The sequence below is a fragment of the Salminus brasiliensis genome, chromosome 9 (assembly GCF_030463535.1).
Source record: "Salminus brasiliensis chromosome 9, fSalBra1.hap2, whole genome shotgun sequence".
NCBI classification, from domain to species: domain Eukaryota; kingdom Metazoa; phylum Chordata; class Actinopteri; order Characiformes; family Bryconidae; genus Salminus; species Salminus brasiliensis.
In genome coordinates this window covers 216,173-242,352 of record NC_132886.1, presented here as the reverse complement: position 1 = coordinate 242,352, position 26,180 = coordinate 216,173, and the positions used below count along the sequence as shown (strand labels likewise).

The 26,180-nt window shown below is 44.6% G+C and overlaps 2 protein-coding genes across 2 annotated transcripts; one reads left to right on the top strand and one right to left on the bottom strand.

Moving 5' to 3' along the window:
• Positions 1-1,912: 1,912 nt before the first annotated feature.
• LOC140562035 (protein FAM43A-like) lies at positions 1,913-4,177 on the bottom strand. The gene is made up of 2 exons (XM_072687397.1): positions 3,507-4,177; positions 1,913-2,534 (listed from the first exon to the last, which is right to left on the bottom strand). Exons 1-2 carry the CDS (start codon positions 4,175-4,177, stop codon positions 2,282-2,284), a joined length of 924 nt encoding a protein of 307 aa, XP_072543498.1. The 3' UTR covers positions 1,913-2,281.
• A 19,036-nt stretch (positions 4,178-23,213) lies between these two features.
• LOC140561860 (transcription factor HES-1-like) lies at positions 23,214-25,841 on the top strand. Its single transcript, XM_072687109.1, has 4 exons — positions 23,214-23,311; positions 23,392-23,487; positions 23,608-23,695; positions 24,981-25,841. The coding sequence occupies exons 1-4, from the start codon at positions 23,228-23,230 to the stop codon at positions 25,331-25,333; spliced, it is 621 nt and encodes a 206-aa protein (XP_072543210.1). The 5' UTR covers positions 23,214-23,227; the 3' UTR covers positions 25,334-25,841.
• The last annotated feature ends 339 nt before the right edge of the window (positions 25,842-26,180 follow it).

Genomic DNA, 26,180 nt, shown 5'->3' with positions numbered 1-26,180 from the left:
CTATTTTTACACTCGGACGCAGTGATTTGTTTGTCTTCTATTGGCTTGTGTGCCAGTGAGTCTGCTAAGCAGCTCGATCAGGAATTGCATGTTTACACACACACCACCTAACCTCCTACAGTGCGGGCACACACACACACACACACAAAGAAATTGCAACAAATAGTTCACTCTTTAGCAGAAGAGGAACTCCACCAAATTTTCGAAAAGTTGAGCTCAGGTTGGGGGGCGGGGGACTGATTTCTTCACAGTGGAGGTGAATGGAACCAGGAATTCTATTCTGAGTTACTAATTGTGCAGTACTCGTGCAGTTGAGTGACTGTGGGTGGAGTTACTGAGGGATGAAGCCGTTGAGGCTGGAGGTCCTGAGGAGTTTTCTTATTGTGTTCATTCTGAACTGGGATCTGAGTGTGTGTGTGTGTGTGTGTGTGTGTGTGTGTGGTTCAGCTGCACTGGCTCTCAGGAAGTTAAAACAAAAGCTCAACACAAACAGGAAGTGATGTCCTTGCTTGTGAAAAACAACATTTCATTACTCTTCTCCTCCTCCTCCTACTGTGTGTGTGTGTGTGAGAGAGAGAGAGAGATACAGGTGATCAGATGATTACTGACAGTGTAATTAATGCAGGCTTCGTTTGGAGGCGGACTGAAACGGCAATTAGTGAAGAGGTCATTAGCACAGAGGTTCACTTACTTTTTCTAGCCTGCAGATCTGATCTGAACTCCCTGGTTGAAATATAAACATGATTTTGTGGGCAGTTCAATCTCCCACAATGCACTGGTAAATAAAAATATTGTAGCTCATTATGTCAGCTGAATGTGGACCAGAATGCAAATCTTGTAAATCTTGTTACTAAGCAACAGACAGTGGAACGAAATGGAGGCCTAAAAGGGATTATCCGTGTCATTGGTTAACAGTAGGTTGAGGTTGCTCAGCAACACAATGGTCAGAGATGAACTGGGTGTGTGTACAGAGCTTTAAACACGGCTCAGACACTCGCGTTTATGCAACCGGTCCTAAAGCATGATCATTCAGTTGTGTTTCTAGCACTATTTACTGATTATAGGGTATTAATTAGTGGTGTCTACGGCAACCAAGGTGTTTAGGAATGGATGATCACTTACTACTTACTGATCATTTGTTCTTGTTTGTTCTCCTACTGGTTCTGTGTTCTAATATAGTAAACAGCAGCATCTAAGAGCTGAACACACTTAACTACAGTCACACAATTGGACAAGACTCACACACACACACACACACACACACACTCGTCTCTCCCTCTCTCTCACACACACACAGGAAGCAGCACAGTGTTGGTCAGGATGTTGTGTTTTTCTGTTTCCTCTTCAGTAAACACACTCTTCTCCTGTCATCCTGTTCACACTCAGCCCTACAGACACTGATCGCACCTGCACCCCTCACGTGCACGCACACACACACACACACACACACACACACACACACACACAAACAGTGTTCTCTAACCACCCAGTGTACTGATCCCACTCTGAGTACACACAGACCTGCCACTAGCAGAAATCCTCAGCTTCACCAACAAGGTACATGTTTCTAATAAAGTGGCCAGTGAGTAGAAGCACAAGGTTGGGGTTTCTAATAAAGTGGCCAGTAAAGTGATAAATAAACTGCAGTCCAAGTATGGAGACAATATGCTACTACCTGAGCTTTAGTGACATGTATAGTAACGTGGTGTAGTGAGGAAGGTTTCCCTGTGTGATTTAATGGCTGGTGTCCAGGCTGAGTTTAGCAGTAATCTGACCTGTGATCATGGGGGGATCATGCTGAGTGTGTGAGTGAATGTCCTGAATTTCCTGTTATTGTTACAGCAGGACACCAGCCTGGTCACTGTGTGCAGCTCCATTTAGAAACAGGTCCTCAGACAGTCAGACAGCCTCCTCATCACATGTTTATTGATACACTACAGTAATTAATGATCAGCATTTCCAGACAGATACTGTATCTAATACAGCACTCACTACCCTATACAGCCTTACCTTTGCACAGCAAATATCCATCCATTACAGTCAGTCTTTCTCCATATGAACACTCCACAAACTCTACAGGTTCACTCAGAGCAGTGCTCCCCTGCCCTGTTCTCCCTCACTGCTCCCAGCACACCTGACATCTGCTACAGGTGAACTGGGAGCAGGGACAGGTCCAAAGACAGGTGGGAAACACTCCCATAAATAATTCATATCAATTAAAAAACAGCATGAAATGAAGAAAATCTAATAAAATGTGTGTTAGCCAGTCTGTACAGGTGTGTTAACATGTCTGCACACACACTTCCTCCTCGCTGACCTCTCCGCTGGAATGACTGCTCATGCTCTGTCCACATAGGGATGTATTTTCGTTTTGAAGGTCCAGCTCCTGAAGGTTGTTGATAATCAGGTACATTTCCTCCTCATCTTCATCTTCATCCAAACATTCCTCATCCAGGTAGCTGTGGAATGGAGTGTTGCGTTCTTCCTCTTCCTCCCCTAGACAATCCTCACTGATGGAGCAGAGTTTCTGACCACTGTGGGCAAAAGTGGACATCAGATATCATATTTACCCCAATAACTTTCCTCTTATACTGCAGATCACTCCTCTCACTCCACTCTGGAGCTGCTTTACTGTAGATCACTCCTCTCACTCTGGAGCTGCTTTACTGCAGATCACTCCTCTCGCTCTGCAGTGTTTTATTTTGTATTATATAGACACCTGCTCATTCACTGCTTCTGCCTGTTTCTACTGTCCAGAGAAGAAGACTTTCTACTAGATTCTGGAGGAGCATTGCTGTGAGGATTTGATTGAATTCAGCTACAAGAGTGTTAGTGAGGTCAGGATGTTTGCTGATGATCACCACCCCACCTCATCATCCCCAACTCATCCCAAAAGTACAGGATGGAGTTCCTTCACCATCATTTCAGAGAACACAGCTCCTCCACTGCTCCACAGCTCCTCAATGCTGGGGGGCTTTATATCCCTTTAGCCCATGCCTGGCATTAGGCAGCATGGGGTTAATAGGTTTATAATGTTTACTATCTGCTCCAGAGAGTCCTATTCTATTGGCAGTACTTCTCTACAGGGACTAGACAAGCTGTGTGTGTGCATTTGCACATCTGTGTCAGCAATGGGTGCAGCTTAAAGTATCTGAATACATTCATGTGAAGAAGGGATGTCCACAAACATTTGGATGTGTAGTGTAGTTTGGGAGGTTTTAATGGCGTATGATGTTATATAGCCTGTGTTTGAACTTCCTTTAAGCACTCTAACAAATAAAAGTGCCTCAAATGGTTCTGTGAGCGAAGCCATAGAAGAACCACTTTTGGTTCCATAAAGAACCATGTTTGTAGTAGGGATGAGCTTTCTCACACTCGTCTCTACTACCAACATGGGTCTTTATGGAACCTATGGCATCGCTCACAGAACCATATGAAGCACCTTAAAGCACTGTTTTAAGGCGTGTACTGCAGTCTGCTCCTGGTCCTGCTGCGGTTTTACCCACCTGTAGCTGCAGGAGTTCTGGGCCGGTGGTCTATAACTACACTGTCCGTTCAGGAGCTTCCTAATGGGCACCAGCGGTATGGTAGTGTGTCCAGCATGCAGCTGCTGCTGACGCTTGGCATCCTGCCTGCGCTTGAGCCTCTGGAACTCTGTCAGCGCAGTCATCAGCGTCCGGTTCAGCAGGTTCTCCACAGCTCTGGCCTGCTCTGCTTTGGTCAACAGGGCTACGTGGCAGCGCAGCATTATGGCTTTGTGCTTCATCTGGTGCCGGTAGACCCAGGCCAGAACCCGGGGCAGTGAGGGATCTGTGGCGCAGTAAGTAACCCGGTGAAGAAGGTACAGGTGACCCGGCTTCTTTTCAGCCTTCTTTTCGGCAGTGTGCTCCATCCGCATGCCCTGAGCCCCGATGGTCAGCAGCATCCTGGAGCCATTTCGGCCCATTTCGCTCTTTCTCCAGATCTTGTTGACCGCAGCATCGGTGCAGCCCGACCCTTTGGCCTGCAGGGTGGTGGAGCTGCCCAGGTAGAGCAGAGTGTAAGAAGGGTCATCGGTGGAGATGGTCAGCGTCTTCCTTTTGGAAGGAAAAATCCCTCCGATCCTGTCCCGGTACGCTTTAGCCCAGGACACACAGCGCTTCGAGTACTTCTCACACGGGTCTCCTTTACTCGGCATCGTGAAGTGTGTGTGGGGTGGGTCTGCTGTGTGTGTTTAATGGTCAGTGAAGTCCAGCCCACTGAGGAGGAACAAGGGAGGAGAAAAAGATAATGAACATCCACTGAGCCAGGATCACTGTTGTCCAGCGCAGCCCCAGATGAACCCTCTCAGCACTACTGCTGCCGTCAATAATTTAACCTTTATTTAAACTCAGTGAGAGTGACAATGTAACTGAGCTGACTAAAAATGAGTAGGCAGTTATCAAAGCATTTCACTGCTAGTTGAACAGTGTATGATTATGTATGTAACAAATAAACTGATTTGATGATTCAAGCTGGCTTTCATGTAGAACTTTTTATGGTCTTAGTTTATAGCCATTTGTTTTTACAGTTTATATTTTTAGCCTAAAAGCATCTTATTTTTAGTCTGTATACCTTTCTGTTATTCATCTTCTGCCTTTTTAATGGAAAATTCTTGTTTCTAAACATATTTGACAGTTTTGTGCAGCTCTTTAACTCATAAACGTTTACAACGTCTGTACTTTAATGCAGTTAGTCCACCTGATTCAGTCATTGTTTTTTTTAATGGTCTCTAATGGATCTGATGGATTTTAAACACAAAAAGAAACACAAAAACAGCAAAACAGGAAAGTCTGTTCTGTTCATTTCAGCTTCAGGGGTTCATTGTTGGGTTTCAGAGTTGGTATCTATGATTGAGCCTTCCTGTCATTGTTTCTAAGTGTTTCTGAGTTGTGGTCACTAACACCTGACTGAAGATTAGTGTGTTTCAGGGCATGGTGTAAAGTAGACCAAGTTACTTAGTAATTATTCTGTGTTTGGTTTGTTAGTTCAGGTAGTGAATCCTGACTGTTAGTTTTTGATTTTTTTGGTGTTAATTAGTCCATTGCTGCCACCTATCACTCGTAATAGGGAACTGCACCTGCAGGCCAGGCCGGAATGAGCAGCTGTGTTTGAGTGAAGTTAAAGGGTGACACTGTGAGGTCTGTTCAGATCACCAGATCAAGGTTTATCCGTGTTCGTGTTTGAGGAGGGAGTGAAAATAACCTGATTTGCATAACAATAATGCCAATTCAGCTTCCATCCTGAATATGCCCTCAAACTTCTATTTAGTTTGATGTCTTTTCTAGAGGAGTTAAAGATCAACTACATATTAACTAGGATATCAGCTGCAGCTCAGCTGGATATCATCTTAAGATCAGCTACAGAATAGATAACCAGGCATGACCAGGTAAACACACCTGGGTGGTGCAAATTCATATGTATTGTACTCATCCCACCATGCATTTGGGCATCACAGTCTGCTAGCCATCACTAATGTTAATTAAAGTAGAACACTGACATAATAAGACTTAATCCAGCCTGTGCTCCAGTGTGGTAGTTTCTCAGGATCACTAGGTGGCACTATCTGCTCATTCCATTGCTCTAGATTATTACTCTATATGGGATTTACTGTTATAGAGTGAATCTGATCACTGATAGACTGAGTGTTAGGAGATGTGAATGAGGTGAATGTACTGTAGTACTGTAGTAACTGATCCACTGATTGATTTGTGAAAGTATGGGTGTAACTGTAACTCATTACTGCACACTACTAAACACTTCTGTGATGAGAATTATTGTATTGCGGTGGAGGGAACATTGTTTTACATTGGTTACTCCCGTGATGACAGGGCTGTATCATTAGCTGAGTTCAGTAACGCTGCAGCAGAACCGAAAACGTTATTTTTGTTTTAGAATATTTGGTTCTGCAAAAAGTACATATTACAAAGTTGAATCAAAACAAATGATTATTTAACTTATTTCTGGACATTTGTTTATTTGTTGTTTATTTAGTCCATTCTATTTAGTCCACTCCAGAGTCTGCTCAGTCTTCTTGAAGAGCTTTTTCAGACTTCTGATTTGGTGTTCTGTCAATCCCACCAGCAGTTCTCTCTGACAACAGCAAGTTAGTGCTGTTAGGTAACACAGTGGGTTTGATGTTTTTAATTGAGATATTTCTGGTGTAACGATCAGGGTAATTGGGTTAACACTGCTGTCTTGCGGCGTGGCTGTGGTTGGCCGTTCCCTCTGGTTTGTGAGAGTTCCATTATCCAGGCAGAGTTCGCCACTCACTCTGTTTCAGCCTTCAATTACACATCAATTATGGGATTTAGCCACTGCTATGTGTCAGGGTTCCTGGAGGGCCGCAATGGGAGTGGGGTGTGAATGGCAGGATTGAGGGGTGCAGCTGAAAAGGCTGGGGGTGACCGCATAGCCTCAGTGTATTGAGACCTGTGGAACAGCGGCAGCGGATTATTGGAATATTCATGACCAGATAAAGAGGAGTCTTGAATTGATGCATCGGTGAGGTCGTCCCATAAGTAAACAGCACATGAATGGGAGAAAAAGGAATTCTGCCTCTGGAATGTTCTGGGAATGGTGTGGCTCCTGTCCTGCTAACTCAAAGAGGTGCGGGAAACAATGGGAATCCAACTTCTAGACCAAGAGACACTGATTCACAGACTGATGACCATCTTATTCAGAAAGCTTGAGTTAATTACTGTGTTCATATAGCAGAAGTCTTATTAGCTTGCTAACTACTTCAGCCACACACTATTGTCAGGTTGTTCCAGCAAGAACTTCAGTAACTTCGAACTGGTTCAGAACACTGCAGCCAAAATTCTTTTATTAACATACAAAGCCTCGCTCCTGAGTACCTGTCAGATCTTATTACTGATTATGAACCATCAAGACCACTTAGATCTCAGGGAGCTGCTTCTTACTCATTCCCAAAATTCAGAAAGCCCCCCAACTCTGGAATAACCTTCCAGATAATGTTGGGGACTCAGACACAGTCTCAGTCTTTAAATCTAGGCTGAAACTCATCTGTTTAGTTTAGCTTTTGGTAATTAATGTTTCCCCTTAGATAAAGGATGCAGGTCCAGGGGTTTGCGGACACAGTGAATTGTAGTACACTGAGATGCTGGAGCTGTCGTCTCTCTGCTTACACGTGATCACTCAGGTTTGTGGATGGTGGAGCAGATGGACGCTAGCGTTTCAGGGAGCTTCCGTGTCTGTGTTACCTTCTGGCTCTCTCCTTTTAATTAGACAGACCTTAGTCAGACCTGCAGGAGTCGTCAGACACACTCTGATACTGATCAACATTCTCTGATCTCTATAAAATCCTCTCAGAACTAACTCTGTCTCTTTACCTTCTCCCAGTAAATGGTCACTCACTCATTCAGACCGACCCGTTAGAAGACTGCCCACTGGGCTCTCCTGCACCTACTTCAGATCAGCTGCCTGCCCACCAGACTGAACACCAGACTCCCCTGCCACCTATATCAGACCAGCGGCACACACTACTGCCACTGCTACCTGGCTAACAACTATGTTAAAAAAATATTGGATATGAATTGGCTAACAGATAAAATAGATAGATAGACCAGTTAATGATCAGCTACCAGTTAAAGATCATTCAAATATTACAGATAAATAAGCTACAGATCAGTTAAAGATCATATTAATACAATATTAGAATATTAATCATCAGTGAATATTATTTATGTAATTTATGTTTTTGATGAACTATGTAAATCTGGCTCTGTTAATCTGAGAGTCATACACACATGCTTGCCTTGCCTAGCTGGAGATTACATTCACCTCAATCACAGTCAGAAACAGACCTAACAATGTTAATATATGTCACAAACAACAAACACTTGAGGATATAAGGGACATCATGGACTCAACAGTCGCATTTTTGTTTCCTTTGCTATAGAACACAATTGATTTTGTGTTTTTTTTATGTCAGATAAAATATCTACATCAAGGGACACACTGACAATATGTAAACTTTCTTTTTCTCTCAGATTAAATGTCCATTCTGTGAAAAGAGCTGGAATGCCAACCCAACCTGTTGCTTTAGACACTTACAAATACGACAATCATTGCTTTAGACAGTAGAGACTGTACTCAGGTGGGATAGAATCAGATCTGATTCTTCAGATTAGTTTATTCAGATTAGTTCATCAGGTTCATTCATTATTCATTATTTACCAATCGCTTTGAAAAAATCTTGCTGGAGGTTATTGTCCTCTTATTTGAAGAGATTTAGTCACGCATTTTTAATTTCAAATTAGCCTGAACTGGGCTATTCCAAACTACACAAGCGTGGAATAGATCACGGCATGCTAAGCCTGTTACCCAGGCTGCCTTAGTAATGTGTTCCTGGATTAGCCCATGATTGCGCTTTTAGCAATTTCTGTGTTCCAAAAAGGCCTAGCTGAATTTCTTCACACACTATTGCACAAGAATCCCACCGCTACAAAAAGTTGCCTTCTCCCAACATATTATCATTTAAATACACATGGTAAGTCTATCAATGCACCAAAACAGCATATAATCTACATGCTAAGTAGGCCATTCAGGTTCCTCCAATGTTGTATTTGTTAGGAGATACTTTCATGTTAGAATGGCGAGACTTACATGTGAACTACGTTTTGGTCCTTCTCAAAGCTTTTTGGAATTTGTTAAAGGCATTTGAACTGTAAGACAAAAGCAAAATGTCCACGCTGGCTACTGGGCTGCTTTATGTCTGTGAGATTAGTTAATTCCATCATTTTTAGCTCAGCTCTAAGAACAAGGCCTCTTTATTTCAGATCTTACCTCACCCCTCTCACTGAGGCTCCTGTAGATTTCTATGGCTGCCTCTACGTTTCTATGGATTCCTGTAGTACTCTGTTGACTCCTACTGACATTTTTTTGAGCCCATGTTGCTTCTGGTGGTCACTCTGTGTACTCTGCTACTGTAGGTTTCTGTGGCCAACTTCTGCTCCAGTAGGATTATGTGAGCTCCTGTGGGTCCCTGTAGATTTATTTAAGCACCTATAGGCTCTTGTAGAATTCTGTAAGCTTATGTGAGCTCCTGTAGGTTTATGTGGGCTCCTCTACATTTGGATTCCAGTAGTATTTAAATGATAATATGTTGGGAGAAGACAACTTTTTGAAGCGGTGGGATTCTTGTGCAATAAATCTGCTGAGGAGATTGAGGTCCTTTGGAGTGCAGGGAGCACTCCTGAGGACGTTCTTCGACACAGTGGTGGCATCTGCCATCTTTTATGGAGTGGTCTGCTGGGGCAGTAGCATCTCGACGGCAGATAAGAAGAGACTGGACAAACTCATAAAGAGGGCCGGCTTTGTCCTGGGGTGCTTCTTAGACCCAGTGCAGGTGGTGGGAGACAGGAGGATGACTGCCAAGCTGGAGAACAGCTCCCACCCCATGCATGAGACTCTGGCAGCACTGGGCAGCTCCTTTAATGACTGGCTGCTTCCCCCCAAGTGTGTGAAGGAGGGGTATCGCAGGTCCTTCCTTCCTGCTGCCGTCAGACTACACAACCAACCCTGCTCCCAGCGGACCACATACACACACACTTAACTACACACACATGTTCATGTTCAGGGAATACTATGTGCAATATCCTACTCCCCCCCACCCCCCCATGTGCAATTAAGAGTCATTTGCTGTAAATAATATTGTTATTGCTTTTTTAATTCTTATTTATATTGTGTATATAGTGTAAATTATTTATCTAAAATTTTTGTAACTGAGTGTCTGCTGTCCCTTTCTGCTGTGACACTGAGAATTTCCCCACTGCAGGACTAATAAAGGACTATCTTATCTTATCTTATCTTATTCTGTTGACTTCTGCAGACTCTTGCTTTTGGCGGCCACCTATGGTCTCCTGAAAGCTCCATCCCCTGAAGGATCCCTCAGGTTTTTGCTGGCTCTTGTTAATTCCTGTGGGCAGCCATGGGCTCTTGTAGAACTATGTAGGCTTCTGTGGGCTCCAGAAGTCTCATGCAGGTTCTGTGTTTATGGGCTCTTGTTGAGTTCTGTGGGCCAGTGTAGGTTTCTGTGTGTGCCTGTGGCTATATTCTGCTGTAGCTCATGCATGATATAAATGTTCTGACAACTGATATTATGTCTTCATATGGACTCTTGCTTATAGTCGCTGTGGTGGAGGCATCTGTTCAACTCTCTGAAGTGTTATCTTCATCTCTTGGAACTTTCAAAGCTATTCCTGGCTTTTGGGAGGGTGTATTTACAGTTACTGAATGAGGCCAAAAAGAAACTGCTGGTATAAATGGGAAAGTCCTTTCATTAAAGAGTAGGAATCCTGGGTGAGAGATGACAAGAGCTTGTGTGCTACATGAAATCAAAATAAGCTTTTGACGCATGGGCAGTGCTTTGAGAACTTTAAAAGATCTTGTTTCTTATGAAGTGAAATCACAGCCTCTTAACTCTTAACTTAAATTTTGCATATTTGTATTATTGTAAGAATATTATACGGTTATAATGATACTAATGAAATGATTTATAATCATTATTTATAGTAAAATGTGCTGTTTATAGATAATGCCACTGGGTGAATGTTGGTAGTTAGGAAGGAAACCTCTTGAGCTCATTTTGAGTTTCCGCATGTTCCCACAGTTCCTCAGTCTTTTCTTCTTAATGGGAAAAATCCACCATATTTTCAGCTCAGCTTCGTTCTTGCCCCTTTCAGGCCCTCCTTCATCCAGCCTAAAACAAAAGCCCTGCTGAATGGCTCTGAGGTAGGTAAATCTATTCTGCTCCATCAGCTGGGGGACCAAACTGAGTACGCTCAGTGGGCTGGCTTGTCACTACTTTCGTCCCACGTGCAGATCACATAGGCTGCTTGTATTGGAGCTCCAGACCAGACAAAAGCTCCAGGGGCTCCTCAAAAGCCCCCCAGGCTGCTCTGTGCTCTGAACCCACAGGCCCTTATGGAGATTTGTGTCTGAGTGGGGAAAAGGGAGGGGGTAAATGCACTTCTTGGAGAATGTGAAGCTACAGGCGACTGACTACAGCTACTCCACTTCCTTCAGAACAACAGCTCTTTCTGTTCTGACCGGGTGGAGAACCCACAAGCGTTTTATTAATGCAAAATCTGTAAACAAACACACTCCCCTGTTTTGACAGGTCCCCTAAACAAGCTCAGTTTAATTCCAGAAATATTACGTAGATATACCTATATCTTTGAAACCTCAACCCCTTGCATATCTTGTGGATTTGCTCTGCACCTCCATGAGTTTACTGTAATCACTCAGACAATCAGGGTGCCCATAAATGGTGGAATTGCTGCCTTTCTGACTGAAGACTTTGGGTAGTTCAGTGTATTATACTATAATACTCCAAAGTGGTGCCTCAAGGCTTTATTCTAGGCCCTGGTCTTTTTTCTATGGCTTCTTCAGTGGTAAACCTTTTTAAAATAAAACCTTAAATTCAGGTCATTCAGTAATGCAGTTTTAAAAGGTTTTAAAATTCAAATTTTAGATATCTACTATAAAATGTTTACTACTAATTATATCAGATCTGTAGCTCTATGAAGCATGCATGACAGTGGTGGCTCAGTGGTTAAAGCACTGGGGTGTTGATCACAGGGTTGTGGATTTAACACCCTAATTCGCACGTTACTCATTGATTTACATGGAATCTCACTTTCTCTAACCTATAATTACATTTTACTAGTAAAATGGGCAATTATGGAGATCACTTATGTATGCAAGTAAAATTGTACTTTCAAATAGAATTCATATTTGCACAAAGTAATTTAAAAGTCAAAATTCATTTAAAGATATGTGTAATGAGAATCAATGTAGATATCTGGAATGACATTTTTACTGGTAAAAATTTTACCAGTAAAATTTTTATCTCAATGTCAGCTCTCCTGCAGGGGCGAGCCACACAAGACTGGATTAATCCGCAGTGCATCTTGTGCCAGGTCAGAGGCCACTGAGCCGTCCCCGCAGGCGTGCTGGATTAGAGTTCGGTCAGACTTGGCAAACAAGCCTGTGAAAGTGAGCGGCACTTCCAGTTCATTCAGCTGAAGCAGACCTGCAGAATAATACACAAGTCCCGGAATATCCGAACAAAGTCATGTTTTATATTTCAGATTTTGTCTAACATCAGATATACTGGTTTATACTGGTCTGGTACTGACTGACCAGCATCAACTGCAACAAAAGCTGAGTAATTACTTGTGACCAGCTATCCATGCTGGTCTGCACTGTTATTTTCCAGGATGGTAAAGAACCGTAAATGAAAGCTGGTGATGAAGTCAGCAAAGCTGCAGTCAAGCATTAGCCGTTAGCATCATCAATGAAGGTGACCAGCTGTGGACCTTGTTTAATCTCAGAGCCAGTAGCCCGCCATGACCCTATAGAAAGGTCTATTAATCATCTTAGTGCTGACCTTTGAAGGTGTGGTCTGTGAGCTAACCTCTGACCCCTCCCAGTGATGGCTGACCAATGGCTGCAGACAGTCGGCCGATTGGACTCATTGCTGAGAGCAGGGCAGCGGGGGCGGGGTTATCTTTGTGTTGCTGCTGACACCATGAAAATCAGCACACTGAGAGTGGACAGAGTCACTGAACACAGAACAGCCCAGGCTCACAGACCGTCTCCTTTACACATCTTTCTGCCTCACTTTACAGGTGAATGAGCACCACCTGTCTGATCTGGAGCTTTCAGAACCAGATTGAGGGGATGGTAAAAAGGGACACATGGGTCAGTCTGATAGTAGTAGTGCCTCAAGGCTCTATCATTGGCCTTGTTCTTTTTTTCTACATATTCTCTATGTATAAGAACACCTCATCTCTTAACTAGTGACTATTTATTTTCTATTGTTTTGGTGTCTGGGGGACTGATAGTTTCTGCTGGGGGACTGATGATGTCTGCTGGGGGACTGGTGATGTCTGCTGGGGGACTGATGGTGTCTGCTGGGGGACTGATAGTTTCTGCTGGGGGACTGATGATGTCTGCTGGGGACTGATGATGTCTGCTGGGGGACTGATGATGTCTGATGGGGGACTGCTGGGAGACTGATGTCTGCTGGGGGACTGATGAGGGACTGATAGTGTCTGCTGGGGGACTGGTGGTGTCTGCTGGGGGACTGGTAGGGGACTGATGGTGTCTGCTGGTGGACTGGTAGTGACTGCTGGGGTGTCTGCTGGGGGACTGGTGGTGTCTGCTGGGGGACTGATGGTGTCTGCTGGGGGACTGTTGGGGGACTGATGGTGTCTGCTGGGGGACTGGTGGTGTCTGCTGGGGGACTGATGGTGTCTGCTGGGGGACTGATGGGGACTGATAGTGTCTGCTGGGGGACTGATGGTGTCTGATGGGGGACTGATAGTGTCTACTGGGGGACTGATGGGGGACTGATAGTGTCTGCTGGGGATTGATGATGGCAGCTGAGGTTTGATGGTGTCTGCTGGGGATTGATGATGGCAGCTGAGGATTGATGGTGTCTGCTGGGGGACTGATGGGGGACTGATGATGTCTGCTGGGGGACTGATAGTGTCTGCTGGGGGACTGATGGGGGACTGATGATGTCTGCTGGGGGACTGATAGTGTCTGCTGAGGGACTGATGATGTCTGCTGGTGGACTGATGGTGTCTGCTCAAGTGTCTGCTGGGGGACTGGTGGTGTCTGCTGGGGGACTGATGGGGTCTGATGGTGTCTGCTGAAGGACGGGTGGTGTCTACTGGGGGACTGGTGGGGGACAGATGGTGTCTGCTGGGGGTCTGCTGAGGGTTGATGGTGTCTGCTGGGGGACTGATGATGTCTGCTGGGGGACTGGTGATGTCTGCTGGGGGACTGATGGTGTCTGCTGGGGGACTGATAGTTTCTGCTGGGGGACTGATGATGTCTGCTGGGGACTGATGATGTCTGCTGGTGGACTGATGATGTCTGCTCAAGTGTCTGCTGGGGGACTGGTGGTGTCTGCTGGGGGACTGATGGGGTCTGATGGTGTCTGCTGAAGGACGGGTGGTGTCTACTGGGGGACTGGTGGGGGACAGATGGTGTCTGCTGGGGGTCTGCTGAGGGTTGATGGTGTCTGCTGGGGGACTGATAGTTTCTGCTGGGGGACTGATGATGTCTGCTGGGGGACTGGTGATGTCTGCTGGGGGACTGATGGTGTCTGCTGGGGGACTGATAGTTTCTGCTGGGGGACTGATGATGTCTGCTGGGGACTGATGATGTCTGCTGGGGGACTGATGATGTCTGATGGGGGACTGGTAGTGTCTGCTGGGGGTCTGCTGGGAGACTGATAGTGTCTGCTGGGGATTGATGATGGCAGCTGAGGATTGATGGTGTCTGCTGGGGATTGATGATGGCAGCTGAGGATTGATGGTGTCTGCTGGGGGACTGATGGGGGACTGATGATGTCTGTTGGGGGACTGATGATGTCTGCTGGGGGACTGATAGTGTCTGCTGGGGGACTGATGATGTCTGCTGGTGGACTGATGGTGTCTGCTCAAGTGTCTGCTGGGGGACTGGTGGTGTCTGCTGGGGGACTGATGGGAGACTGATGGTGACTGCTGGGGATTAATGGTGTCAGCTGATGATTGATGGTGTCAGCTGGGGGGCTTGTGGTGTCTGCTGGAGGACTGGTGGACTGGTAGTGTCTGCTGGGGGACTGGTAACGTCTGCTGGGAGACTGGAGGTGTCCGCTGGGGATTGATTGTGTCCGCTGGGGGACTGCTGGGGGAGTGATGGTGTCCACTGGGGATTGATGGTGTCCGCTGGGGGACTGCAGGGGGAGTGATGGTGTCTGCTGGGGGACTGGTGGTGTCTGCTGGGGGACTGGAGGGGACTGATAGTGTCTGCTGGGGAATTGATGGGAGACTGATAGTGTCTGCTGGGGGACTGATGGGAGACTGATAGTGTCTGCTGGGGTTTGATGATGGCAGCTGAGGATTGATGGTGTCTGCTGGGGGACTGGTGGTGTCTGCTGGGGGACTGATGGGGGACTGCTAGTGTCTGCTGGGGGACTGATGGGAGACTGTACAACCAGTCCACTCAACCCAATTCCCTCTAAATTGCTAGAATAAATACTCCCAATCATAATCAGACCTCTTTTAACAATTGTAAATTCATCCCTTAGCCTCGGGCATGTACCCCAAACCCTTAAATTAGCAGTCATAAAACCTTTAATCAAGAAACCAGATCTTGACCCCAGTGTATCGTCTAATTACAGACCCGTCTCCAACTTAACATTTATATCCAAGATATTAGAAAAGCACAGAGACAGCCCTAGTGAAGATTACACACCATCTCCATCCTGCCTCTGATCAAGGCTATGTATCTTTATTAGCTCTACTAGACCTCAGTGCAGCCTCTGATACAGTAGATCACACTATTCTACTAGAAAGATTAGAGAACATGGTTGGAATCACAGGAACAGCCCTAACGTGGTTCAGATCATATCTAACTGAACGCTCTCAGTTCATAAAGATAAAAAAGTAATAATGTTCTGCAAGGCTCAATTTTAAGACCGTTATTATTTACATTATACATGTTACCACTGGGCTCAGTTATAAGCAGACATGGTGTTAATTTCCACTGTTATGCAGATGACACACAGCTCTATATATCAGCCAAACCTGATGATAAATCTAGATTACTGAAAATAGAAAACTCTGGATGTCACATAACTTCCTTCTTCTTAACAGTGACAAAACCCAGCTTCTCCTTTTAGGTCCAAAAGACACTAGAAATGAACCATCAGACTTAATGTTAGACTTGGCTGATGCTTCCATTATTCCTGGTTTAGCAGCTAAAAATCTTGGAGTCATATTCGACTCAGATTTATCATTTGAGCAACATATAGCTAATATTAGTAGAACAGCCTTTATGCAGCTTAGGAACATCTCCAAACTAAGAAACTCCTTATCTCTATAGGATGCAGAAAAGCTAGTACATGCTTTTATTACCTCAAGGCTAGATTACTGTAATGCACTACTGTCAGGTTGTTCCAGCAGGAACCTCAATAAACTTTAACTAGAGTAGAATACTGCAGCCAGGGTTCTTACTAAACCTAGAACATCTGACCATATCAGTCCAGTTCTATCAGCACTGCACTGCTCCCAGTTCAGTTCAGCACTGATTATAAAATTCTTCTATTAACATATAAAGCCCTACATGGCCTCGCTCCTGAGTACCTGCAGGATCTTATTACTGATTATGAACCATCAAGACTACTTAGATCTTAGGGTGCTGGACTCTTACTCGTTCCCAAAATTCAGAAAACCTCAGCAGGGGGAAGAGCCTTTTCTTATAAAGCCCCCCAACTCTGGAATAACCTTCCAGATAATGTTGGGGACTCAGACACAGTCTCAATCTTCAAATCTAGGCTGAAACTCATCTGTTTAGTTCAGCTTTTGGTAATTAATGTTTCTTAGATAAAGGTTGCAGGTCCAGGGGTTCGAGGACACAGGGAATTGTAGTACACTGAGATGCTGGAGCTGTCGTCTCTCTGCTTACACGCGATCACTCAGGTTTGTGGACGGTGGAGCAGATAGATGCTGGTGTTCTCAGGGTGCTCCCGTGTCTGTGTTACCTTCTGGCTCTCTCCTTTTAATTAGACTGTTATAGTCAGACCTGCCGGAGTCGTCAGACACACTCTGATACTGATCAACATTCTCTGATCTCTATAAAATCCTCTTAGAAATAACTCTGTCTCTTTACCTTCTCCCAGTAAATGGTCACCCAGCCCGACCTGCTGGAAGCCTGACAGCTGAGGTCCCCTCTACCTGCGTCAAACCAGCTGCCATCTACCGGTCCAACCAGCAGGACCCCCACCCACCCCCACCCATAGCAGACCAGCGGCTCACCCGCCTACCACTGCTACCTGTTTAGTGACCATGTTAAAACCTTAAGGTCCATAAAAAACTCCTAAACCTTGTGGAGAGACTTTCCAGAGGAGCTGAAGCTGTTATAGCTGTAAAGGGAGAGTTTAGGGCAGTGGTGGGGGGACAGCGGTTAGAGCTCCGGGCTATCAATAACAGGGTTGTGGGTTTGATTCCTGGGCTCGGCAAGCTGCCACTGTTGGGCCCTTTACCCCTCTGCTCCCCGGGTGCTGAAGTTGGCTGCCCACCGTTCTGGGTGTGTGTGTGTACTCACTGCCCCTAGTTCACTAGTGTGTGTGTGTGTTCACTACCACAGATGGGTCAAATGCGGAGGGCACATTTCGCTGTACAGTGACAAATACGTGCACCTTTACCTGTACATCTGAGAAGTGTGTGTCTGGATGCCTTCAGGAGTGTGTGAGGGTTGATTAAACAGAAGGAATTAAGACAGAAATGGGTTTACGGTTATGACACTAACAGATCTATCACACTTTTGAACCCTATCAGATCTGACCATCAGACACCATCATATCCCATCAGATCTGACCATCAGACACCATCATATCCCATCAGGTAAAACCATGATGGGACCATGATGAACAATATCAAACCAAATTTGGGTCAAGCCGAGCCGTACTTGAAGCTGGAAGGGCTCTTGGTGCAGATCGGCTTCCGATCATTGCCATCAAGTACGGAGGGGCTGGCTGATCCAGTCTTGGCTTTGTAGACCAGAGTCAGGGGTCTGAATCTGATGAGGGCAGCAGCTACAAGAAGCCAGTGAAGAGAGAACGCAGCAGAGGAGGAGGAGCTGAACATGACTGAACTTAGGAACGTTGAAGACGACCCAACCCGCTGTGTTCTGGATAAGCTGCAGGGGCCTGATGGTGCGCAGAGGGAGACCAGCCAGAAGAGAGCTGCAGTGGTCAAGTCTTGAAGTGACGAAAGACTGAACGAGCACCTGGGCGACTCTCTAGAGAGGAGGGGTGGAATTCTCCGGATGTTGTACAGAAGAAATCTGCAGGACCGAGTTACGTTTGCAACATGACTTGAGAATGATAACTGATCATCCATGACTCCACCAAGGCTTCCAGCTTCTGTAGAAGGAGTGACCAGTTAGTTCTCAAAGGTGATGGCAAGATCATTGTGAGGTCCAGCAGTTCCCGAGATGTACAGCAGCTCCGTCTTACTGGGGTTGAGTTTGAGGTGGTGAGCCGCCATCCAAGAAGAGACGTCAGCGAGGCATGCTGAGATACGGGCAGTGTGTCAGACGGTGGGAAAGAGAGCATGAGGAGCATTAATGATAACGCCTCGCTGATCTCACCGGGCCGGGTGTCTGCTGAGCTGGGGGGTTGAGTTCAGCATGTTGTTCCTCTACTTTAGAAGTCTTTTAGAAGTGGAGCTCAGTTCTGAGTGTGAAAGTGGAGCCTGACCTGGACCTCCACTCTGGCCTTAACCTCAGGGCCTGGGATGTGAAATGCTCTGTTGATCCTCGTGGTGGAGCGAGGGGCGAATCTCAACTCATCAATCTAAATCTGACAATGGGGATCGGAACTGCTCGTCAACATCGGCCACGCCTCTTCCTCTTCTCTTTAAGGGTCCTCATATGGGCACAATGGGTGGAGCACAGGGGTCAGTCTGGGGAAAGCAGGTCCCAGCGTGGTCCTGTGTGAAAATTCAGCAACTCAGAGGACGTTTGAGTTAGACATCAAAAATCTATGAAGATGATTTCACTGAGAAGATCATGAGAGGTGATGGACTGTGTGACCGAAGTCTTTGCTGTTTGCAGTTCCTTGAAAACACCTCTGTTGTTCAGAAGTGTTTATAAAATAAAATATATTTAAATGAAAAACTGCCTTGCCACCATAACCCTGACCAGGAGGAAGTGGATGAGAAGATGGATAGGAAAACCTATATAGAAACCTATCAATCTTCTCATCCATCAGACACAGTGGGGAGTTCCAACAGGACAATGCACTTCAAGTCTGATATGTGGTCTGTGCCAAGAAGACCTTCCACTGAACGGCGGATGACTGGATGGCTATCAGAATCTTCTGGTCAAGATGGAACTCTCTATTTAATCAGAAATCAGGAGTGATGTTTGGATATTTTTGACTCAATCAGACGTCTGAGTGTTGAACAGTTTCCAAGGTAACAGCTATTTCACTGAGCTGGTTTGTAGATCAAATGGAACCCTTGAGGAAGCTGCTGTGTTTTTGGAGGTGTGTCTGCTGTAATCGGTTGCAGACGGGTTTTCCTGAGTGTGGAAGAAAGGTCTAGCGGTGTCCCCCCCCCCCCCCCCCCCCCCCCCCTTTGTTGTTTTGGGGGAGTTTGTTGTGGTGGGTGGGGCAGAGGTTGGGGGCGGAAAGACTGGCTGTCTCTGTAAAGGACTCTACCACAGCACTGCCTCTCCACACACCCCGATCACATCCTGACATGGGAAAAGAGGCTGAGGGAGAAAGGCCATATTGTTTTGTCCTGCCGGGGATTCGGGCGAGAGAGGGAGCGAGAGAGGGAGCGAGAGGCAGGAGGTTGCTGTCCTCAGACTTTGGCTTTGATCTGCTGAGAGAAGCTGCTGGGTGGATATAGTCGTCATGGTGCTGTCAGTTCTCCTCTAGAACCGGAGCTGAGTTTCATGGCTTTAGAACATCATCAGGACCCTCACACCCTCACCTTGCACTGATCTCCTTCTCTATGTTTCATCTGAAAAGGACTTCACATGTAGCTCAAACTAAAGAACCTCAAATCTATAGAACCTCAAGCTAAGGAACCTCAAATCTATAGAACCCCAAACTAAAGAACCTCAAATCTATAGATCCTCAAACTAAAGAACCTCAAATCTATAGAACCTCAAACTAAAGAACCTCAAATATATAGAACCCCAAACTAAAGACTGTCAAATCTATAGAACCTCAAACTAAAGAACCTCAAATATATAGAACCCCAAACTAAAGACTGTCAAATCTATAGAACCTCAAACTAAAGAACCTCAAATATATAGAACCCCAAACTAAAGAACCTCAAATCTATAGAACCTCAAACTAAGGAACCTCAAATCTATAGAACCCTAACCTAAAGAACCTCAAATCTATAGAACCTCAAACTAAAGAACCTCAAATCTATAGAACCCCAAACTAAGGAACCTCAAATCTATAGAACCTCAAATTTATAGAACCTTAAACTAAAGAACCCTAAATCTATAGAACCCCAAACTAAAAACTTTCAAATCTATAGAACCTCAAACTAAAGAACCTCAAATCTATAGAACTCCAAACTAAAGAACCTCAAATCTATAGAACCCCAAACTAAAGAACCTCAAATCTATAGAACCCCAAACTAAGGAACCTCAAATATATAGAACCCCAAACTAAAGACTGTCAAATCTATAGAACCTCAAACTAAAGAACCTCAAATCTATAGAACCTCAAACTAAAGAACCTCAAATCTATAGAACCCCAAACTAAGGAACCTCAAATCTATAGAACCTCAAACTAAAGAACCTCAAATCTATAGAACCCCAAACTAAAGACTGTCAAATCTATAGATCCTCAAACTAAAGAACCTCAAATCTATAGAACCCTAACCTAAAGAACCTCAAATCTATAGAACCTCAAACTAAAGAACCTCAAATCTATAGAACCCAAAACTAAGGAGCCTCAAATCTATAGAACCTCAAATCTATAGAACCTTAAACTAAAGAACCTTAAATCTATAGAACCCCAAACTAAAAACTTTCAAATCTATAGAACCTCAAACTAAAGAACCTCAAATATATAGAACCCCAAACTAAAGACTGTCAAATCTATAGAACCTCAAACTAAAGAACCTCAAATATATAGAACCTCAAACTAAGGAACCTCAAATCTATAGAACCCCAAACTAAAGAACCTCTAATCTATAGATGCTCAAACTAAAGAACCTCAAATCTATAGAACCCTAACCTAAAGAACCTCAAATCTATAGAACCTCAAACTAAAGAACCTCAAATCTATAGAACCCCAAACTAAGGAACCTCAAATCTATAGAACCTCAAATCTATAGAACCTTAAACTAAAGAACCTTAAATCTATAGAACCCCAAACTAAAAACTTTCAAATCTATAGAACCTCAAACTAAAGAACCTCAAATCTATAGAACTCCAAACTAAAGAACCTCAAATCTATAGAACCCCAAACTAAGGAACCTCAAATATATAGAACCCCAAACTAAAGACTGTAAAATCTATAGAACCTCAAACTAAAGAACCTCAAATCTATAGAACCTCAAACTAAAGAACCTCAAATCTATAGAACTCCAAACTAAAGAACCTCAAATCTATAGAACCTCAAACTAAAGAACCTCAAATCTATAGAACCCCAAACTAAGGAACCTCAAATCTATAGAACCTCAAACTAAAAAACCCATAATCTATAGAACCTCAAACTAAAGAACCTCAAATCTATAGAACCCCAAACTAAAGACTGTCAAATCTATAGAACCTGAAACTAAAGAACCTCAAATCTATAGAAGCTCAAACTAAAGAACCTCAAATCTATAGAACCCCAAACTAAGGAACCTCAAATATATAGAACCCCAAACTAAAGACTTTCAAATCTATAGAACCTCAAACTAAAGAACCTCAAATCTATAGAACTCCAAACTAAAGAACCTCAAATCTATAGAACCTCAAACTAAAGAACCTCAAATCTATAGAACCCCAAACTAAGGAACCTCAAATCTATAGAACCTCAAACTAAAAAACCCATAATCTATAGAACCTCAAACTAAAGAACCTCAAATCTATAGAACCCCAAACTAAAGACTGTCAAATCTATAGAACCTGAAACTAAAGAACCTCAAATCTATAGAAGCTCAAACTAAAGAACCTCAAATCTATAGAACCCCAAACTAAGGAACCTCAAATATATAGAACCCCAAACTAAAGACTTTCAAATCTATAGAACCTCAAACTAAAGAACCTCAAATCTATAGAACCCCAAACTAAAGAACCTCAAATCTATAGAACTACAAACTAAAGAACCTCAAATCTATAGAACCTCAAACTAAAGAACCTCAAATCTATAGAACCTCAAACTAAAAAAACCCAAATCTATAGAACCTCAAACTAAAGAACCTCAAATCTATAGAACCCCAAACTAAAGACTGTCAAATCTATAGAACCTCAAACTAAAGAACCTCAAATCTATAGAAGCTCAAACTAAAGAACCTCAAATCTATAGAACCCCAAACTAAGGAACCTCAAATCTATAGAACCCCAAACTAAGGAATCTCAAATCTATAGAACCCCAAACTAAAGACTGTCAAATCTAAAGAACCTCAAAAATAAAGAACCTCAAATCTATAGAACCCCAAACTAAAGAACCTCAAACTAAAGAACCTCAAATCTATAGAACCCCAAACTAAGGAACCTCAAATATATAGAACTAAAAACTATAGAACCTCAAATCTATAGAACTCAAAACTAAAGAACGTCAAATCTATAGAACCCCAAACTAAGAAATCTCAAATCTATAGAACCCCAAACTAAGGAACCTGAAATCTATAGAACCTCAAACTAAAGAACCTCAAATATATAGAACCCCAAACTAAGAAATCTCAAATCTATAGAACCCCAAACTAAGGAACCTGAAATCTATAGAACCTCAAACTAAAGAACCTCAAATATATAGAACCCCAAACTAAGGAACCTCAAATATATAGAACCTCAAATCTATAGAACCTCAAATCTATAGAACCTCAAACTAAGGAACCTCAAATCTATAGAACCCTAACCTAAAGAACCTCAGATCTATAGAACCTCTAACTAAGGAACCTCAAATCTATAGAACTCAAAACTATAGAATCCTAAGATATGGAATCTCAAGGAATAGAAAGTCAAATATCTCTGATTGGTCTCTGATATTGATCGGTTGCCTCAGGTGCGCACTGATTGGCTAACACGATCAAAGACATTGCCATGCTCCAGTTTTCAGAAGCTTTGTAATTGTAAAATTCTAATTGGTACCAATCAGGTAGAATCCCACTGGTTTTCCGACTGGTCCCGCCCTCCTCTCCTTGGATTGGCTAATAGATCACACTCACTGGTTCTACTAGCCAATCCCAGCGTGGAAGGGTGGGGCCTTTTCACAGGGCTTTTCCATGGTTCCCAAACCAACGAACCAACGGCGTGTGCGCTCCGGTCCTGGACGTTGATTGGCTCGGGTTGGCACGGGCTCGGGTTGGGCGGAGCCTCGAGCGCAGTGCTGACGCGTTAAATCGTTTGCGTGAGTAACGGGCGCTCGTGTCTTTCCCCATTGAAATCCTCGCGAGGACGGAGCTCATCAGGAGACCTCGGTGACAGACCCTTCAGAAGCTCCAGGATGCCTGACGATGCGTCACTGCGCAAGACACTCAGCGCGTGCGTGGGCGCGTCATCAAAGAAACCCTGCTCCGAGCACAGGAAGGTAGAGCCCTTATCGATCAGATGATTATTGATGACTGGTGTCAATGTTTGATCACTGATCACGTGTTCGGTGTTGTTTAGTCCTCAAAGCCCATCATGGAGAAGCGGAGACGCGCGCGCATCAATCAGAGCCTCGTGCAGCTGAAGGCGCTCATCCTGCACGCGCTGCACGCGGACGTAAGTGAAAACAGAACACACTGAGTATCGATTAATGCTTGATACAATTGTTGGTTATATGAGATGTATTGAGTGTATTCAGGGACGTGTGTGTGTGTGTGTGTGTGTGTGTGTGTGCAGGTCTCGCGCCACTCTAAGCTGGAGAAGGCTGAAATCCTGGAGATGACTGTGAAACACCTGAGGAGCGTGCAGCGCGCGCAGGCGGCAGGTGAGTCCAGCAGCAACAAAAACACTGCTGAAAAAAAGGGTTCGACATCAAACTGGTTAAACTGGTGGACACGCTTAGCTCCTGACCAGCATGGAATGGGTTAATGGTTTATCTAGTTTACCAGCATGACCAGCATGATCACACTGGTTGACAAGCATGATCAGTTTGGGGGTAAACATAGACCTTATACTAATCAAGAGCTAAACTGGTCCACCAGTTTAACCAGGTGGCTCTCCAGTTTTCAACTGGATGACCAGCTTTTTTACCACCTTGACCATTAAAGACCAGCTTAGAAGAAGATGGGCTCTGTGCTCAACAGTAGAACCATTTTTGATGCTGTGCAGAACCAATTATACATGCAGTCCGTCTGCACGAACAGTGTGGCACAGGGGGCGCTAGAGAACTGTAAAGGGGATCTACTATAGGAGATAAGAGTGTTTGTTGTGATTATACACAAGTCTTTCAGACTGCAGGACATTATTTACAGGTACAGATTTCCATGGACAGCAGCTTAGCCAGCAGTGGAATTATCAGCCGAAGTGTTCCAGTAGAAACGGCGTCGGCAGCGCAAAGCAGAAAGGCAGGCCGTTAGATTTCCCAGGGTTCTGTTACAGGTTCTGTTACAGGTTTTGTTACAGGTTCTGTTGGAGGTTCTGTGTAAATAAGGTGCAATCTGTAGGTACATCAAACACTGGAATCCAAATCCAGTCGTGATGAACAGGTTGGTGGTAAAATCAGTGGGGTGTTATGGAGACCACAGCTTTTGGGAAGTTGGTCCGGGTGCAAATAGCCCTTATCGTTTGGCAGGATGTGTAAGAGGTGGGATGAGGGTGGGTTGTTGTCCTTGCTGATACAGATGGACTTCTTCTTGAGTTGGTTGGTGTAGACCTTCATTGTCATTGCACTTTTACACATGGACAGTACCGTGGAATTCCAAAGTGGGAACGTGGACTTGAGTATGGAACCCACAACCCTGTGATCAGGCTCTTAAACCACTGAGACATCACTGCAGAACCAACAACAGCTAAACCTGTGGGCTAAGCAAAACAGGTTCTATAGGTTCTGATAAAAGGGTCATTTGGCTCGTGATGACAGTGGAACCCTGTTTGGTGCTATTTAGAACCAGGTTTAAACTGTTAGTGGGTTTTCCAAACAGGTACCTGAGTTGTCATGGTTCTCGATGAAATCATTGCCTTCATGGAAGAACCTGGATGTATCTTACCTGTGTTTTTATTTGTGTCAGTTCTTACCTGTGTATCTCACCTGCGCTCACGCTCTTCCACAGTGTCCCTCACCCTGCAGCAGCGAGCGCTGGGAAGGTACAGTGCTGGTTTCAGCGCCTGCATGACTGAGGTCACTCGCTTCATGTCCACCTGTGAAGGAATGAGTTGTGAGCTCCGGACCCGTCTGCTAGGGCATCTGGCCGGGTGTGTGACCATGACTCCGCCCCCACAGAATGTGCTGCAGATCACACGGCTGAGCGACACACTTCCGAAAGCACGGCTGATCCTCCCGGCAGCGGAAACGGCTGCGCTGCGGAGCGGGAGCTTCCGACCTGCCGATCCTGGACTCGCCCCCACTTTAATGACCCCAACAGCACAGGGACCTTCAGGAACCGGCATGTGGAGGCCGTGGTGAAACCCCAGAGACTAATGCTGACCTTCAGACCGTCTGCGGCGTAACTGTGGCAGTCCTGTGGATAAACCTGAATGAGTTCAGAGACACTCGGAGCCCGGAGAGACTTTTAGCACAATTTCAAAAGTTTAAATACACTCTTACTTAACAAGGGCTCATATAGACTCTAAAGAAGGGTTCTCCACAGAACCATGACAGCTCACCCACTGGAAAGTGGTTCTTTGCCTGTTTAAATGGTTCTTCAGCTATAGAGGACAGCATTCTTTAAAGAACCATTTTAAAATGATTTCTGTAACAGGGTGGTATTTTACACTACCATTAGCAGACCCAGAGAGGGCGGGGTTTACACTGTGTTCTAAAGAGCCTGTTCCGAGCAGATCGACATATTCAAAGGGAAGAGGTTGAAGGGTGCTGTGAAGATCAGCAGGACAGAACTCCTCCCTGGTGAAGGCTTTGGACTAAACAGAGCCTAAACTCTCACATTTCCCTCCTTCTGTTTTACTAACTGAGAGTAGACGTGTTCAGACAATAAATGAAGAATACATCTCTGACTTTATTCCCTCTGTTCCACACCTCCACATTCACTGGAGAACCACTGAAGAACATCTTCTACCTTAACTCTGTTAGACACAGTTCAGCTCAGTAGTACTGTTCTAGAGCTCTGACACCTCTGGCAGTAGAATAGTCTATATGAGGGTGTATGATGGAGGCTAGAGTTAATCTCAGTGTTACTTTTGGGTTTTATCTGTGTAATAAATCAGTTCAGACGTGATCAGACTCACTCAGAGTGGGAGATTGGGGGGTTTGGGGGGTTTGGTGTGAAACGCTCGGTTCTAGATCACCTCCCCAG